This window comes from Simochromis diagramma, unplaced genomic scaffold, assembly GCF_900408965.1.
Source record: "Simochromis diagramma unplaced genomic scaffold, fSimDia1.1 OVJJ01000205.1, whole genome shotgun sequence".
Taxonomy (NCBI): domain Eukaryota; kingdom Metazoa; phylum Chordata; class Actinopteri; order Cichliformes; family Cichlidae; genus Simochromis; species Simochromis diagramma.
The window spans coordinates 14540776-14555419 of record NW_024386782.1 but is presented as its reverse complement, the minus strand read 5'-3'; the positions used below and the strand labels follow the sequence as shown (position 1 = coordinate 14555419).

The window sequence follows — 14644 nt, the reverse complement described above, 5'->3', positions numbered from 1 at the left end:
ATCTAGCTTCATGCTTCCTGTGGTTGATGGATGTAGACGTCAGGAAGAAAACTAGTTCGGATACAAAACCGCTCACGGAAAGATGGAGTTCTTTGATTAAGTCAAAGCATTACTGCTGAGTTTGTTATTCGCAGTCTTAAACATTGCTTTCTCTTTCAGGTGGGTTTCATCGACTACATCGTTCATCCTCTGTGGGAAACATGGGCCGACCTGGTGCACCCTGATGCGCAGGACATCCTGGACACGCTGGAGGATAACAGAGAGTGGTATCAGAGCATGATCCCCCACAGCCCATCACCTCACCCAGAGGGCCAGGAGGAGGAGGAGGAGGAGGAAGATGCCTTTGCAGGGGAAGCTTCGGCACATGGTCAGGAGTAGCGGGTCTGCTTCTGCTGACAAGTTTCAGTTTAAGCTGACCTTAGAAGAAGAGGGGGAGTCTGACATAGAGAGTCCACCGGAGGAAGAGGAGGGCCACAGCAGCAGCAGGAAGCATGAAATCTACAGATCCGATTCGGCCTCTCCTGCATCTCGAAGGCTTCCCAAAATGCTTACAAGTGACTCGGGCAGGACGTTTTCTTTAGACTCTGAGAAAGATATGGCAGAAGAAAGAGAAACAGATGAAGGCGTCTCTGGGGTTCCACGCTTTCGAATTGGCACATAGCACCAGTCAATAGTTTCGACTCTTTCGACTTTCTTTCGTTTAATTATTCTTGATTTCAGTGCCTCGCCCTCTGTCACACCCCACCTTCCACTTCGAGCAAACGCCACCACCTCTGTTTTTCTGCAGATGGGGTTTAAGAGCAGGACTCAAGGTGGGGAGTACGGGAGTGCGGGAGGCTGTGGGGGAGGACTGAGAAAGTCTGCAGTTTTACACAGCAGTCACTTGCACTGGAGAGAGACAGATAGGCCCAGTCGCTGTTCCAGTAAGGACAGGAAATCTGTGTCTCTCACTCAGACAAATTGTGGCTGAAGTTCCACAGAGACGATAAGAAGTTAGAAAAATACACGCTTTTCTACCAGCTAGCCTAAAGTCCGCTACGACTAAAGACAGACGTGTCTTCCTCTAACGGAGTATTTTTTTTTGTGTGAAAGAAGCGAGGAAGTGATGAATGACTGCGAAAACACAACAAAGTCTTTTAAGACTTCTTGCCAAACTTGCAAATGCTGGTTTGCCTGCCTTTTGGTTTGTTTTTTTTGATTTTTAATTTTTAGTAAGTTTTTTTTTTTAATTCATTGTCTGTTATTTAGATTCACACACAGTAAATTGAAGCTACAGCTAACAGCAAACTTGAAAGAAGTGTAAGCAAATTCATAGCACAAAAAGAAGAGCTATGAAGGATTTTTTTTTGCAAAACACCTTAAATGTAGCAGATATTTGAAGTGACTCTATCACTGTGTTTGTATACATGCAGTAGCACTCCTTTCAGCTGGTGTTGCACAGCCGATTTAATTGTACTCAGCAGGCAAGTTGCTTTAATGATTATAACGACTGAGCTGGCACCGCATATTATTTTTCTTGTTTTCAGATGTATTATTTCTATTTTTAATAATCTTAATGAGATATAGTCAGCAACAAAACTGAGCCAGGGTCAGTGTAGCGGTAGGCGCTCTAGGAGTTCCATCCAGAGCGATGTGGGCTGTGCTTATGGTGCCTCCCAGTGTCCACATGTGGAACTAAAGTTCTGGTACTGTGGTAAATGATTTGCAAGTTCTTACATTGAAAACATATTTAACTGTAGGACTACCCAAAAAAAATGTCGGTTATTTTTCTGTTTTTGTTGCTTTATTGTTTGGATTATTTTTATTTGATTTGATGTTTGGCGCCCATTTTATCAGTTTGCCTTCAAGTTTTAGCACTTTGCAGTTTTGTTCATAGGTAGCCTTCGTTTTTGTCTGTTTTTAAGGGCTCGAGCCAAAACATGAACTCATTGGAGGCTTTTGACTGAGAAACACTAACTAGCACAGACATCATGAAAAAAAAAAAAACATAAAAAGAAAAAAGAAAAAAAAAACCTCAGTGTCACAGTAGAGTTACGAGTACATTAAGCTATTAGAGTTCCATTATTCTTACTACACAGCATCTACCTACTGAAATAGTGTTTTTGGTAACATCCACTAGCATAGATTACTGCACTAATGAGGGCAGTGTCTTGATGAGGTTGTAATGACAGATGTTAGCATCGCTGTAACTGTAAAAACCCAGGAGGTTACAAAGAGCCAGTTCCCTGTGCCTGAATCTCCCCTCTTTTTTTCCCCTCTCATTGATCAGTACTTTGCTCTCCACAGGGACACGCCAGTAGTCAATGACAAAACAAGTGCCAAGCAAGCATGACACAACCCGTACTGTAATTTCCATTTTGCCACTGGCTACTTTCCATCAGTGACTGATAAAGTTGGTTGATTGTAGCACCCAGTGTGCCAATCTGACCTCAGTGTCTCTGCTCTTTTCTCTCTCTCTCTCACTGAACTCCTGTTCGAACCGTAACAGTAACTGATATTGTCTTAAAACAGTGACGTGTTTGTTGTCCGGGTGAATGAGTTTTCTTTCTCATGTTTTTCTTTTTCTTTTCTTTCTTTTTTTTGAAGTATTTGCTAAAAAGAAGGAAAAAAACTCAAAGCACTTTGTACGGTTCTCTCACACTTCTGCACTTTTCTGTTGACGGACGGCCTGGTAGTTTAATTGAATTGGATGAGCTGGACCATTGACGCTCAGAAGGGCTGAAGTTCCTTGTCTTGTCTTTTCTTTTCTTTGGTCCTTTTTATAATGAACTAATTGACTGTGCAAAAGAAGTGTTTTGTTGAGATGTGTGACATTAGCTGCCGGATTCAAACACTATGAAAGTAATGCAGAGAACTTACCAAACTCATCCTGTCGAGAAACTTTTTTATTACCATGAAACAGTGTAACTTATGTTTTAAATGTGTGACTGAGCTTTCTTTCTTCCTTTTGTTTTGTTTTTTTGAAGCCTTATTTTTAACTTGGAATTTTTTTCTGGTCACTGACATGCTGGAGTACAACATGTGCAATCTTTTCTGTAGCCGACGACTCAACTCTCAAAGATGCCTTCAACACCAAAGGACTATTTAACAACATTATAACCAGCACAACATGCAAAGAGTCAGTGTGTGTCTCTCTGTGTCACTAATTCATTGTGTTCTTTTTCCTCACAGTACTTTGTGTACAGTTTATTTATTGCTTCTGTATTACCTGTCAGAAACGATGTGACAGAGAAGTAGCTTTTTTTTTTAGTCTAAGGTTTTAATACTCACACGTAGCTTCATGTGTGAGAAACGTTTCCTTTTCACTTCTAATATAACATTATACATGAGCGAATACTCACTTTCACTTTTCTCTTGGTGTAAAAATTGCTGAGTGACAGATTTCCTTCTGGGTTTTCTGGATCACGTCCTATCGCCTGTCTTCCTCTGTCATCACTGATCTGATCGCATCACGCGTTCATAAAGGATCTCGGAGTACGTGCGCTCATCTGAAAGCTCTTTGACTCTTAGTGAAGATGTCACGTTGTCGAACAGTCCCAACAGCCAACCAAGACCAGTATTTCTGTGCGTGGAGATTTTTATGAATGTGTGTCATAAACTGAAACTCTGCAGCTTTGACAATCCAACTCTGCTGTTTAACTGTGGCTGCGTTAGCCCTCTGTCCAACTAGAACTGTATGCCTTGCCAATAAAGGAAAAGCTCTTCACTTTGTGATGTCCCGTTTTCTCCTTTTATGAGAAAAGCAAGTCATAAATGCATTTATCACTTAAAGGAAATGAGTATTGATTACTGCTTTTTTAAAAGTAGCTCCAAAGAGAATGCGTTTCTACGTGACACTGCAGACAAACATTGTTCAATGCTAATTTTATTTTCAGTTCTAATTTCCAAAGGGTGGATCTCGCTCTGTGAAAGCTCCAGCCTCGTGTCACCTTAAGTGGATAACAGATTAAGATGATAAATGGTTGTATTTAAAGACATCTTATCTTAAAGACCTTATAGTATCATATCACCCCAACAGAGCACTTCACTTTTGGACTGCTGGCTTACTTCTTAATACATTTAAAAGTAGTTTGAGAGGCAAAACCTTTCAATTTCAGGTACCTCTTCTGTGGAAACAGCTCCCAGTTTGTAATGTATTTAGGTGATTCACAGACACCCTCTCGACTTTTAAGATAAGGCTTCAAACTTTCCTTTATGATAAAGTTTATGGTTAGGGAGTGGATCAGGTGACCCTGGATAGTCCCTACCACTTGGCATTTATCATTAATTATTATTCATCTCTAGCTTTCTTTCACAACCTGTCTTTTGTTCTGTCTCCCTTCACTCCCTTCCCCTCACGGAGCCTGGTCCTGCTCGAGGTTTCTTCCTGTTAAAAGGAAGTTTTTCATGTCACCAAGTGCTTGGTCATGGGGGTCGTTTGGTTGTTGTGGTTTTCTCTCTTTTATGGTAGGTTTGTTGCCTTACAATATAAAGCGCCACGAGATAACTATTGTTGTGATTTGGTGTCATGTAAATAAAGCTAAATTGAATACATTTTAATTGAATGTATTGAACTGAATGCCGAGTTTTGGAGATTAGTGCAAAATATGTATTATACATTGCAATTAAAATGTAGTAATAAAAAAATTTAAGAAACACAATGCAATACATCAAGGAGTGGTAAGAAGAATATTTATTTCTGTATTTTATCCTACCTAAGTACTGCACCAAACTTTAATCAGTTCGAGACACAGAATACCCAGTGGTACTTAGAGTAGAGTTTTACTTAACTTTATCAAGCTACAGGATGGTTTATGCATGTATGTTAACTCTCATGTAACTCTCAAATTCTCCGAGTTTGTTTTATTAGAGTCTGTCCTCTCTTTTGGCCAATTTAAGAAAGAAAACGCACGCAGCGCTGTATGGTCACTCTGGCAATGTTGAAGTCTTTTCTCTTCTCTGATTGGTCAAGTCTCATGCCAATCATTCTTACACTTAGCAACTGCTTATGCCGGAGGCAGCCAATCAAGAACCGTAAGAGCTACTGCAGGTGCAAAGCAGGGCTAGCCGCTGCAGTAAAGCCGAAGAGAAAACACATTTCATGGTAAATCCCTGCGTTTTTTGTTATTTCTAGGCCTTGTCAAGTGTGACAGTAGCAGCAGAAAGCATGTGGGTTATAAATCGGTTATATAGTCTGAGATTTTGATAGCGTGTTTAGCCGTAAATTAAGAGGAGTAACCTTCATTTGACATAGCTGGGATGCTTAGCTAGCCCCTGCTGCCACATATAAATACTAGTAACGGTGGCTGTTGTGTTAGCATTAAAGGTAGCGATGCTAGCCGAATTCAGATTATTTGTAGAAACACCTCCGTTTTATGCGCAATGCGTTAATTTATTTTAATCCCCTTTGTTACCTTTCGTGGTGGCTAAGGTGCATGAAAGCGCGTTATAGTGTTACCATGTATTTCTCTAGCTAAAGTGAACCAACCTGTCAATTTCTGGCTTATTCTCAGCGGAGCTAAGATCCGGTGTTAATTGGTGGTGTGGTTCAAGCCATTTAAATTAGCGACGTGATGTGAGAGGGCACTACTGTTTGGGCCGTTTCCAAAATACAATGCCCTACGAAGCACATTCTGGCCCACCATACGGGCATCCATAATTGGCTGTACAGCCAAGCGCTTCGCGCAGGTCCCAGCCCTCCCTGGATGGGAAAGGGTAGTCAGTTTAGCTGACGCTTAGCCTGCTAAGCCTTAGTACTTCCGGCCTCTTATCTGTGTGGAGTGGAGGCGTGCATTTCTTATCCAACCTGTGTTGATATGACGTAGAAACGCTCGTGTCTCTGATCTGTTTTTGGCTGGATGTGACGCAGCATCTGAGCGAAACGGCATCAGTTTTCATTCCTGTCCTGATACATCCAAGGCAGTAGCTTAAAATCTCACGCAACAGACCGTAATGCAATTATCTAGCCCCATCAGGGGTATGCATGAGGTTGTTTTTAGTTATGATCTCATGTAAGATTGCAGTAATACCCTCTATCAGACCATCCTTGTAGTGCTGGAAACTTACACAAGTTTATGGCTATGTTTTCCTTTTCAGGACATATATGTCTGCTGTAAGGCTCACTTGATGCACAAGAGATGTCAGCATGCGATGAAATGAGGCACATCTTATTGAGTTCATGATGCCATAATTGTTGCATCATATTATTTTCAGAGCTCAGGTACTTTCTGCAATAGAGTTGATCTCTGTGTAGTACATGCATTTCAGAGCTCTGTGCCTTTGAGTTGTTGACTTCCTTACTCAGACAAATGTTGGTTTAGAAAAAAAAGAGGCTTCAAAGGATGTTTGTGGGTAATATAGATTGATTTAGCTTTTCTGTGCGTCTGTAGTTTTCTTCTGATGCTTTTCCTGTCTGTTTGATCTGGTTAAAATTTAGCCAGAAAACTGTGAATATTTCACCACCTAAAGACTAACTGGAAAATGCATGAAAATTATAGAATTCAACATGTTCAACAGGATTCAACAGAACAGTAGCTAGATGGAAGTGCTTGCTGACCATGTTGATTGGCCTGCTGCTGACCTGTTTGTCCCAGTGTTTCCATCGGCTGAGTTCACCTGAATCCTCACTAATTTGTAGTTTTTCTTGCAGTCAGTATTTTCACATTTTAATACCATCAGAAGTCTTTCACCAGACCATCTAATCAGATAGTTTAAGGGTTTCTTTTACGCAGTGATCTGAATGAAAAAAATAAAGTAAAAGCTCTTTAATGTGCCAGCATATTTCAGTTTGACAGATTTCTACTAAATTTTGCTGAAGGCTGGTAGAAACTCTCCTCTTTCTCTTTCAAGCAACAGTACCTACAGCTTGCAGGAGAGAGTCTAAAGCATGGATGTCAAACTCATTTTACATCAGAGGCCACATACACCTCGCTTTTATGTGGGCAATGAAATGTGTCTTTCTCTCAGTGAACAGAAAGAGATATGCTAATATAATCAGATATGTTAATATAAGAAAAAGAAGCACCGTTTCAGAAGTATGTTTCAGTTTTTCTGCATGAGAAAGAAATGCTGCTATAGTAAATGAAAGAAATCTGCCAGTGTAACTCTTTGAGCTTAAATTATAGGAAGTTAACTTGTAAAACTACAGAAATCTATAACTTCATTGCTTTGGTGTAGTATGAATGACCCTGGGAGACCTCTTTATTTGTAAAAAAAAAGCTGTAAAACTTGTGAAAATACAGTTAAAAGTCTTGAATTTATATCCGGCTTCACAATTTTGGAAGCCATCCAAAGGGCCAGGCATTATGTTTGACACTCCTGGTCTAAAGAGTGGACACAGTATTTATTTCACTACAAAAAAAATATAGTTACTAATTAGTTTTCTGATATAGATTTACAGTAAATATAATGCAAAATAAATGTACTAATAAATAATTTTCTACTCTTGTAGATAAACTGAACCCAAATGTTCTGATGGGTACTGCACCAACCATAAAGTTTCTCAGCCACCAGCAGAGGAATTGTTTATTTAATTAAGGAATTACTGTCATGAATACATGGCCTGCAAATTTGCTGGAAGTAAATAGAACAAATACAACACATCTGCAACAAATTTGTTGGCGTTTTTTCAGGTTGCACAAATGTAGTTTGCAGTATTTTAAGTTGCTGTACTGTGCATACTGTAACGTGTTTCTGCTGTTTCATGCAAAGTAACATTGCACGCTGTTTGCTCAAGCTTTTGTTCTTTATAACTTACTTATGCTTATCCTTGTGTAGATGGCGTCTGCAAATGCCACATACGGGCAGAAGGAGTCTACGGACCAAAACTTTGATTACATGTTTAAAATCCTCATCATTGGCAACAGCAGCGTAGGAAAGACTTCCTTCCTTTTCCGCTATGCAGATGACTCATTCACGCCAGCCTTTGTCAGCACTGTGGGCATCGACTTTAAGGTCAAGACCATCTACAGGAATGACAAGAGGATAAAGCTTCAGATATGGGTGAGAATGTAACGAATAGCACAAAAATAGTACTTGTATGTCTTTATGGAACACACTTAACTCCTGTCAGTGTTTGATTGAAAATGAAAGCAAATTTTATAAGTTCTTACTATCTCCTACAATCCCATTTTGACGTAATAACCTGTATCCGACATACCGCTGTAGCTCCTTGTGAAACTTCAGGAGGTGAGATTGTAGGTACAGATGGTGTAGTGGTTACCAAAGCAGATCTTTGGGTTTAAAACGATAAATGTGGGAAATGAGAGGGTAACTGGTGAAAGGTGTCTGCCAGTCACTGATTGATCCCCAGCGTCTCCATTCCATGTAATGAAGTATCCTTGAGCAAGAAGCTGAACCACAAGGTCTTCCTAGTAAAAGGGAGCTTTTCTTTTGCAGTTTTTCTGTTGTTGTTATGATTTGGAGCTGCACATGTATATAAAATTGAATTGAGTTGAGTTTTGAATGTATGCGCGATAGGGTGAGTGAGACTTGCAGTAGGCACTATAATATAAGTTCCACTACATTACATAATTTTTAAATGTTCAAACTGAAATCAAGATTTTCTTATGCTGCAGTGGAGTTGGACAGCTGGAGAGCTAATTAAATTGAACCAAATGCAGCCTGCAGTGCGTGCATGTTTATGATTATTTATTTATTTTAGTGGTTTAAGTCCATATGACTGCTGCACACACTTGCACTCATATTTTTACATGATTGTTATTCTATATAAAACAACAGCAGATTGCAAATCCAGTTTCTCAAAGTTAAAGGAAGTCTATTTATCTGACTAATTATACTCATGGACAGATGGAGACAGCACTTACCGTAAGCGTACTTGTTATACTTGTTTGAAGTCCGCCTGAAGGCCTCGCACATAGTTGGTTCATCATTGTGTAGTTTCACTATAATTAAGAGAACGTTGACACCTGAGCGGCGGCTCACACTCACTGCCTGAGCCAATCAGATCCTAGCATGCTCACATGCAGCTTGATACTTTGTTTGAAATGTGCAAAATGATAAATCCATTTTGAGAACGTTGCCAGCTAACACTAAACATGAATTCCTCCAGCTTTTCAAACTGGCAAACAAATTAGATTTCATCATATTCAGAGTTATCATGAATTTCCCTTTTACCTTATTGCTTATTAAAATACAGATTTTTCCTGCCCATCGTATTAGTGACAGTGGAGTCTGTCTTATCGTGTGTCGCTAATCAGTACCAGAACTGGCCTCTTCTGTGCCTAGATTCATTTTATTTGTTGTGTAAACCCTTGAAGGGTACTTAATACGAGCCATAAAGCCTGACACTGGAACCAAGTACTCATTACATGAAACGCCACAAGAATGTGTAATGCTCATGGGAGTTTGGAGACTCTTGCACAGCCACAAATCCATTGCAGGTGCTTCGTCAGTGTTCTTTGTCCTCTGATCACAATAATCCTGCATATTCTCAAAAATGTCTCTGAATGTAGGACACTGCTGGGCAGGAGCGCTACAGGACAATCACCACAGCCTACTACAGGGGTGCCATGGGCTTCATCCTCATGTATGACATTACCAATGAGGAATCCTTCAACGCTGTGCAAGACTGGTGAGGGACGGCTGATTGTCTGTCTGTGAGAGTGGTGACTCATTAAGCTGCAATCTTATTTTCTCTTAATTTCGCCCAGCTTTCCTTTTGAGTTCAGCGTATCCTCCATCTAAATTTGAGATGTACAGCTGTGGTTCCACTACATGGAGATAGTCTAATACATCATTAGACTACAGTAGGTCATTATTGAAATCGGCAAACAAATGCACAGTGATGTTAAAAATAACCGTTGGTTTTTCTAACTCTGTGTTTGCAACACAGATGGAAGAAGTGTTTGTCACTGCTGAACGAGAAAGAAACGCAGCAGATCGTATGTTAGATAGTTTTCTTCTCAGATCCACACAGCTCTGTGTTGAAGGGATGTGTCAAAATATTTTCTGATTAAATTGCTTTAATGTCAAAAAATGCTTGTGAGATTCTGTGAGTCAGAACATTAAACCATCCTGTTTTTGCAAACAGGTCGACCCAGATCAAGACATACTCATGGGACAACGCTCAGGTCCTGTTGGTGGGGAACAAGTGTGATATGGAAGATGAGCGAGTGGTGGCTGCAGAGAGGGGCCGGCAGCTGTCAGAACAGCTGGGTAAGTCATTTGGTCAGAATGAAAACTGGACACTGTGTGTGGTGTTGTAACACTCTGGGTGTGTATCTCCCGTTTCCAAGAATATTTACGTTTATTCCGATGGCCAAGTTTTGATTAGACTGTTTGTTTGCGAGTTTGTCGTTATGGGAGCAAACTTAATGCTTAATATCTGTTTAATGTCCTCTTCAGCTTTGCTGCACTGCATCGTTTCATTTGTGTGTGAAACTGATGTTTGGAGAAGGTTAAAGCTGCAGCAGCTCTTACAGAGAAATGTTATCGTTTGATGTGTGTTTGGGCTTGTGGCCTTCATCACAGCCATCATAAAACATTACAGACAATGTTTTAAGTGGGATGAGAGGTTGTAAGAGTAGTAGTATAATACAGTGCTGTGCAAAAGTCTTGAGCCACTCCTCACTTGTTTATACAAGGAGCCAGACTTGAGAGTGCTCTTGAACAACAGTCCTCAAGGCTTTCTGAGTTTTTCTTTGGACAGGCACTTTGTTACTAGCAGGCTGTTGCAGAAACACATCATTTGTCACCATTTCTTTAGCTGAATCTATGAAAACTGCCAATTTGACAGACATAAAATAGTTTTTTTCACCAACAAGGTGATGTTCAGTGTGTCAAAAAATGTTTTGAGAAAACTGGACGAGTGGAGGACCCAAGAAGATGTAGCAGGCCTAAAATGTCTGCAGCAGGTAAATCATATCCTTGATTATGTTGTTTAAAAATAGGAAAATCAACACAGACCTAACACAGGACTTAAGAGATGCATCTGACCTTCCAGTTGATCGAGCTGCCTTTTATTAAAGCCTCATCAGAAATGGTCTCAATGGAAGGGCAGCTGTCAAGAAGCCATTCTTAAGGAAGGAAAACATGTTATAAAATGCCATGGTGTGCCAAAATACACAAGAACAAGTACACTGTTGGTCATTAATTGACCTCCCCAGAGCCCAGACCTCAAAAATACTGAAGCATTGTGGGATCATCTTGACAGATAACAGAACAAAAGCAGGCAACATCCAAAGATAAGCTCTGAATGTCCTTCAAGAAGCCTGGAGAACTCTGTTTTTTGCCTTTATATACTTTTTTCTGTGTATTTTTGCATGTTTCCCACTATCCTTGCAAAACATAAAGAAATGAGGGGTGGCTGAAGACTTGTGCACAGTACTGTAACTCTAAATTAAAGGCAATTAAGCAAAAGTGAACTGCTAACATGAGCATTACACAAGATATCTGAAGTTTAACAGAGATCAGATCATCAGAACTTAAGAAATTACAAACATGGAAATGCACAAAGAAGCTAAGTAGCTGCAGCTTTGAGAAGGATGTTTTTTTTATACTCTTAGACTATTTGGTTCAATCTCAGACCACCAGTCAAAGGGCAGACAGGTTTTAAAATCTCTTCAGTCCTCTGATATAAAGGAAAATGTCATCAGACTTGAGCTGCCTGCCTGACTAGTCTTGATATGTCTTGCCACGATGAGATCACTGGGTTAAGAGGATAAGCTGCACATTGAAACAATAAGTGTAACCACAGCGCATCTGTCTCTGTCACCCCTTCTGCCAGGTTTTGAGTTCTTTGAAGCAAGCGCTAAAGACAACATTAACGTGAAGCAGACATTCGAGCGGCTCGTGGACATCATCTGTGAGAGGATGGCAGAGAGTCTGGATAACAACGACCCCACCATCACCGGAGCTAAACAGGGGCCACAGCTCAGCGAGCAGCCTCAGAGGTCCCATCAGGATTGTGCTTGTTGAACACAGCTACACACACGCCTGCTGTCATGAGATCCACACACCTTGTTAGGTTTTATTTTTGAGTTTTGCTTTCTTTTTGTTTGTTTTCATACCACACACAGAAACTGCCATACATAGAGACAGACGCAAGATGGCTCTTCAGTTCTCCACCCCTCTCACTACACCACAACTACTGTCCACATCAGCCAGTTCCCCCCAAAGATGTGGTGTTCTTAAAGTTTTTGTTGTCAGTAGTACAGAAATTATAAGATTATGCATATTTGGTCAGAGGGGTAAAGAACATTTAACATGGTTACCATCGTAAAAAGTCTTCAATAGCTGCACACGCACTATAACAGAACTGCAAAAGGCCAGTCAGGCTGAGACTACATCATTCCTTATTTTTAATGTGTCTGTGATTGGGTTGAACTCTAAAAGGTTGTGAAGGAGCAGTATTCTCCTCCAGCCTCCACTCCCATTCAGCACCAATGCCTCAGACCTAAATAGATACCAATCATTTGGCAATTCTTCGACATTTATTTCCACTGAAAATATGTTTGTTGCTGTGTTGGTTGATGGTTTTTTTTTTTTTTTTTGAATTGGTCAGGTGTGGTTTTGAGCATGTGAAATCATCTTGTCATAGTTGTGTTTTAGTTTGGTGTCCTTACAGGGTTGTTTGAGAGCTCGTTTCTCTCTTTAATTTAGGGAATTAGTGGAAAAATAGCAAGTTGTGCATATCACTCAACCAATCAAGACATCTATGCTCATGGAGTCTAAAAATGCACTGATCCTGTTGTTTAGGGAGATTTTATACTAAATCAGATCAGAATCAGAAAGACTTTATTTATCCCCAATGTAGTTCATAACAAAACAAAAGTCAACAGAAAAGGTATGACTCATTTACTTTGATAACATTTTGCATCCAAGATTAACAGGACGCTTAATCTGGTTGAAATTCGTACATCACTTAAGAGAACCTGTGCATTCCACCTTAAAAGATGCAGGTATAGGCATTTCTGAATTTGATCATATGGTCAGGTATAGCTGACTAATGTAGAAGATGCGCATGCCACCATAGGAACCGTGGTTGTACAACTTTAAAAAAGAAGCCCATGACTTAAGCTAGTGTGCACATGTGTCAACTTCTTACTGTTCTGTAATAACTCTCGGCTGGCTTGTACTCAGCACCATGACAGAGAATCAGGAGCCTATTGTTCTCCTACCAAGTCTTTACCACTTCACCATTACAACACTGGAAACACCTGGGTGCAAACTTTTCATAGGCGTACAGTGTGTCAGTTTTAGTTTTGTTATGAAATATGTTAACTTTGAAAATAAGTGGTAGTAATAGAAGTGCATTTCTTTATTCTATGAGTGTAGATATATAATTACTTTGAGGCCTGTCTCAGAAATTTTAAACAAATGTTTATTAGCAGACTCAGAGAGTATGTTAATGCGGCGTTAAAAAAAAAAAAAGCAACAGAGCCTCTTTTGTTTGGTTTTTTTTTAACCTTTTTTGTTACTGCTGCTTTTTAACACATAGGACAAAATAAAAGGATACAGGATCTATTTCGCTAACTGAAGAGTGTATAAATGTTTTAAAGGTGAAATGCATATATAATATATTAAAGTGAGAATGATTTTGGATATTGGATTCATTCCTGTGCCGTAGTAAGAGGTGCATGTCGTTGATGTTTTTAATGGATTCTGGTTGACTGGATGGTTATCTGTATGAGCTGTTGTCTGATTTGAAATCCCACCTATCATGCAGTTAAGATACTTGGAGGTACCCGGTGGGGCTAAAGGTTTCAGATGTTAAGCCCACAGCCCCCTGCACATTGTATTACTTTCATTCAATGCGTACAATGTGCAGCGTGCACTCACTAGAAAGGCATGTGATTCAGTGTGAGCACTGGTGCAGCACAGTCCTGCCATATCCAGGAAGCCTCTTATGTCTTTGTAGATGATATTTATGTCTTTACGTATTTATTTTTGACAGAATATGATGTTTTTGAGCATGTTAAATTGTGACTCTTATTTCTCCCTTTCTTTCTGTGAGGCTCAAGTTAAGGGATTTGTTTGCTTGTGTATTTAGTGCAAACCTGTAAGTCGTGCATTCAGACATATGCTGAGGCATGCGAAGACATAGCTTCATCACATGAATTATTTATTTTGTATTATTTATAACTTAATTTATTTGTAGTATTCTTCCTAGATTACGCGTTGTGTTCTGCACTCAACTTTTTAAGAGATGTTCAGTAGTATTCAATCGCTAAACTGTCCCAGCTTTTAGATGTGTGTTTACAGTGCACAGTGTACAAAGCTTAAGATGATTCCTCGAGAGGAAAGTTAAACATTCCAGTGTAAAACCTCTGCTCATGTCCACATGACTTTGGTGGGAAGTTTGTTTGTCTTTTGATATCAGTTATGTAACTTTTAAGGCTAGGCTGAGCATAGAACAGTTTTGTTTTTGTTTTGTTTTTTTGACCATCGTCAGCACAGTGAAGCCTCGCTGAAAGTTTTTGAGCACTGTACTCGGGCGTTTGAATGTACAGTTTCTATAAAGAGGGTCTTGATGATGTGTTTAAAGCCAAAAACATTGCTTGTTGGACTTGTGCTATCAAACCTGTCTGGTAGTTTTTCTACTCTGTGCAGCAGCTCCAAACATCAAAAGTGTTTTGGGAATAAAGTGAATATGCTGAACACTTGATTAAAAAGTGATTCTTACCACATTTGTCCTTTTTTTTTT

General features: G+C 39.8%; 2 protein-coding genes across 9 annotated transcripts in view; both read left to right on the top strand.

The window, feature by feature from the left end:
• pde4ca (phosphodiesterase 4C, cAMP-specific a) overlaps window positions 1-3709 on the top strand; it is a 51707-nt gene extending 47998 nt beyond the window's left edge. For 5 of the 8 annotated variants that reach the window (XM_040022073.1, XM_040022075.1, XM_040022072.1 and 2 more), the window contains one exon: window positions 160-3709. In XM_040022073.1, the coding sequence (XP_039878007.1) occupies window positions 160-378 (219 nt within the window). In that variant the 3' untranslated portion in view covers window positions 379-3709. The remainder of the gene's footprint in view (window positions 1-159) is intronic. The other 3 variants (XM_040022074.1, XM_040022077.1, XM_040022078.1) reach the window with 1 other exon arrangement.
• Window positions 3710-4955: 1246 nt separating this feature from the next.
• On the top strand, window positions 4956-14556 carry LOC120727665 (ras-related protein Rab-3A-like). Its single transcript, XM_040022068.1, has 5 exons — window positions 4956-5083; window positions 7756-7980; window positions 9453-9571; window positions 10031-10155; window positions 11726-14556. Exons 1-5 carry the CDS (start codon window positions 5081-5083, stop codon window positions 11914-11916), a joined length of 663 nt encoding a protein of 220 aa, XP_039878002.1. The 5' UTR covers window positions 4956-5080; the 3' UTR covers window positions 11917-14556.
• The last annotated feature ends 88 nt before the right edge of the window (window positions 14557-14644 follow it).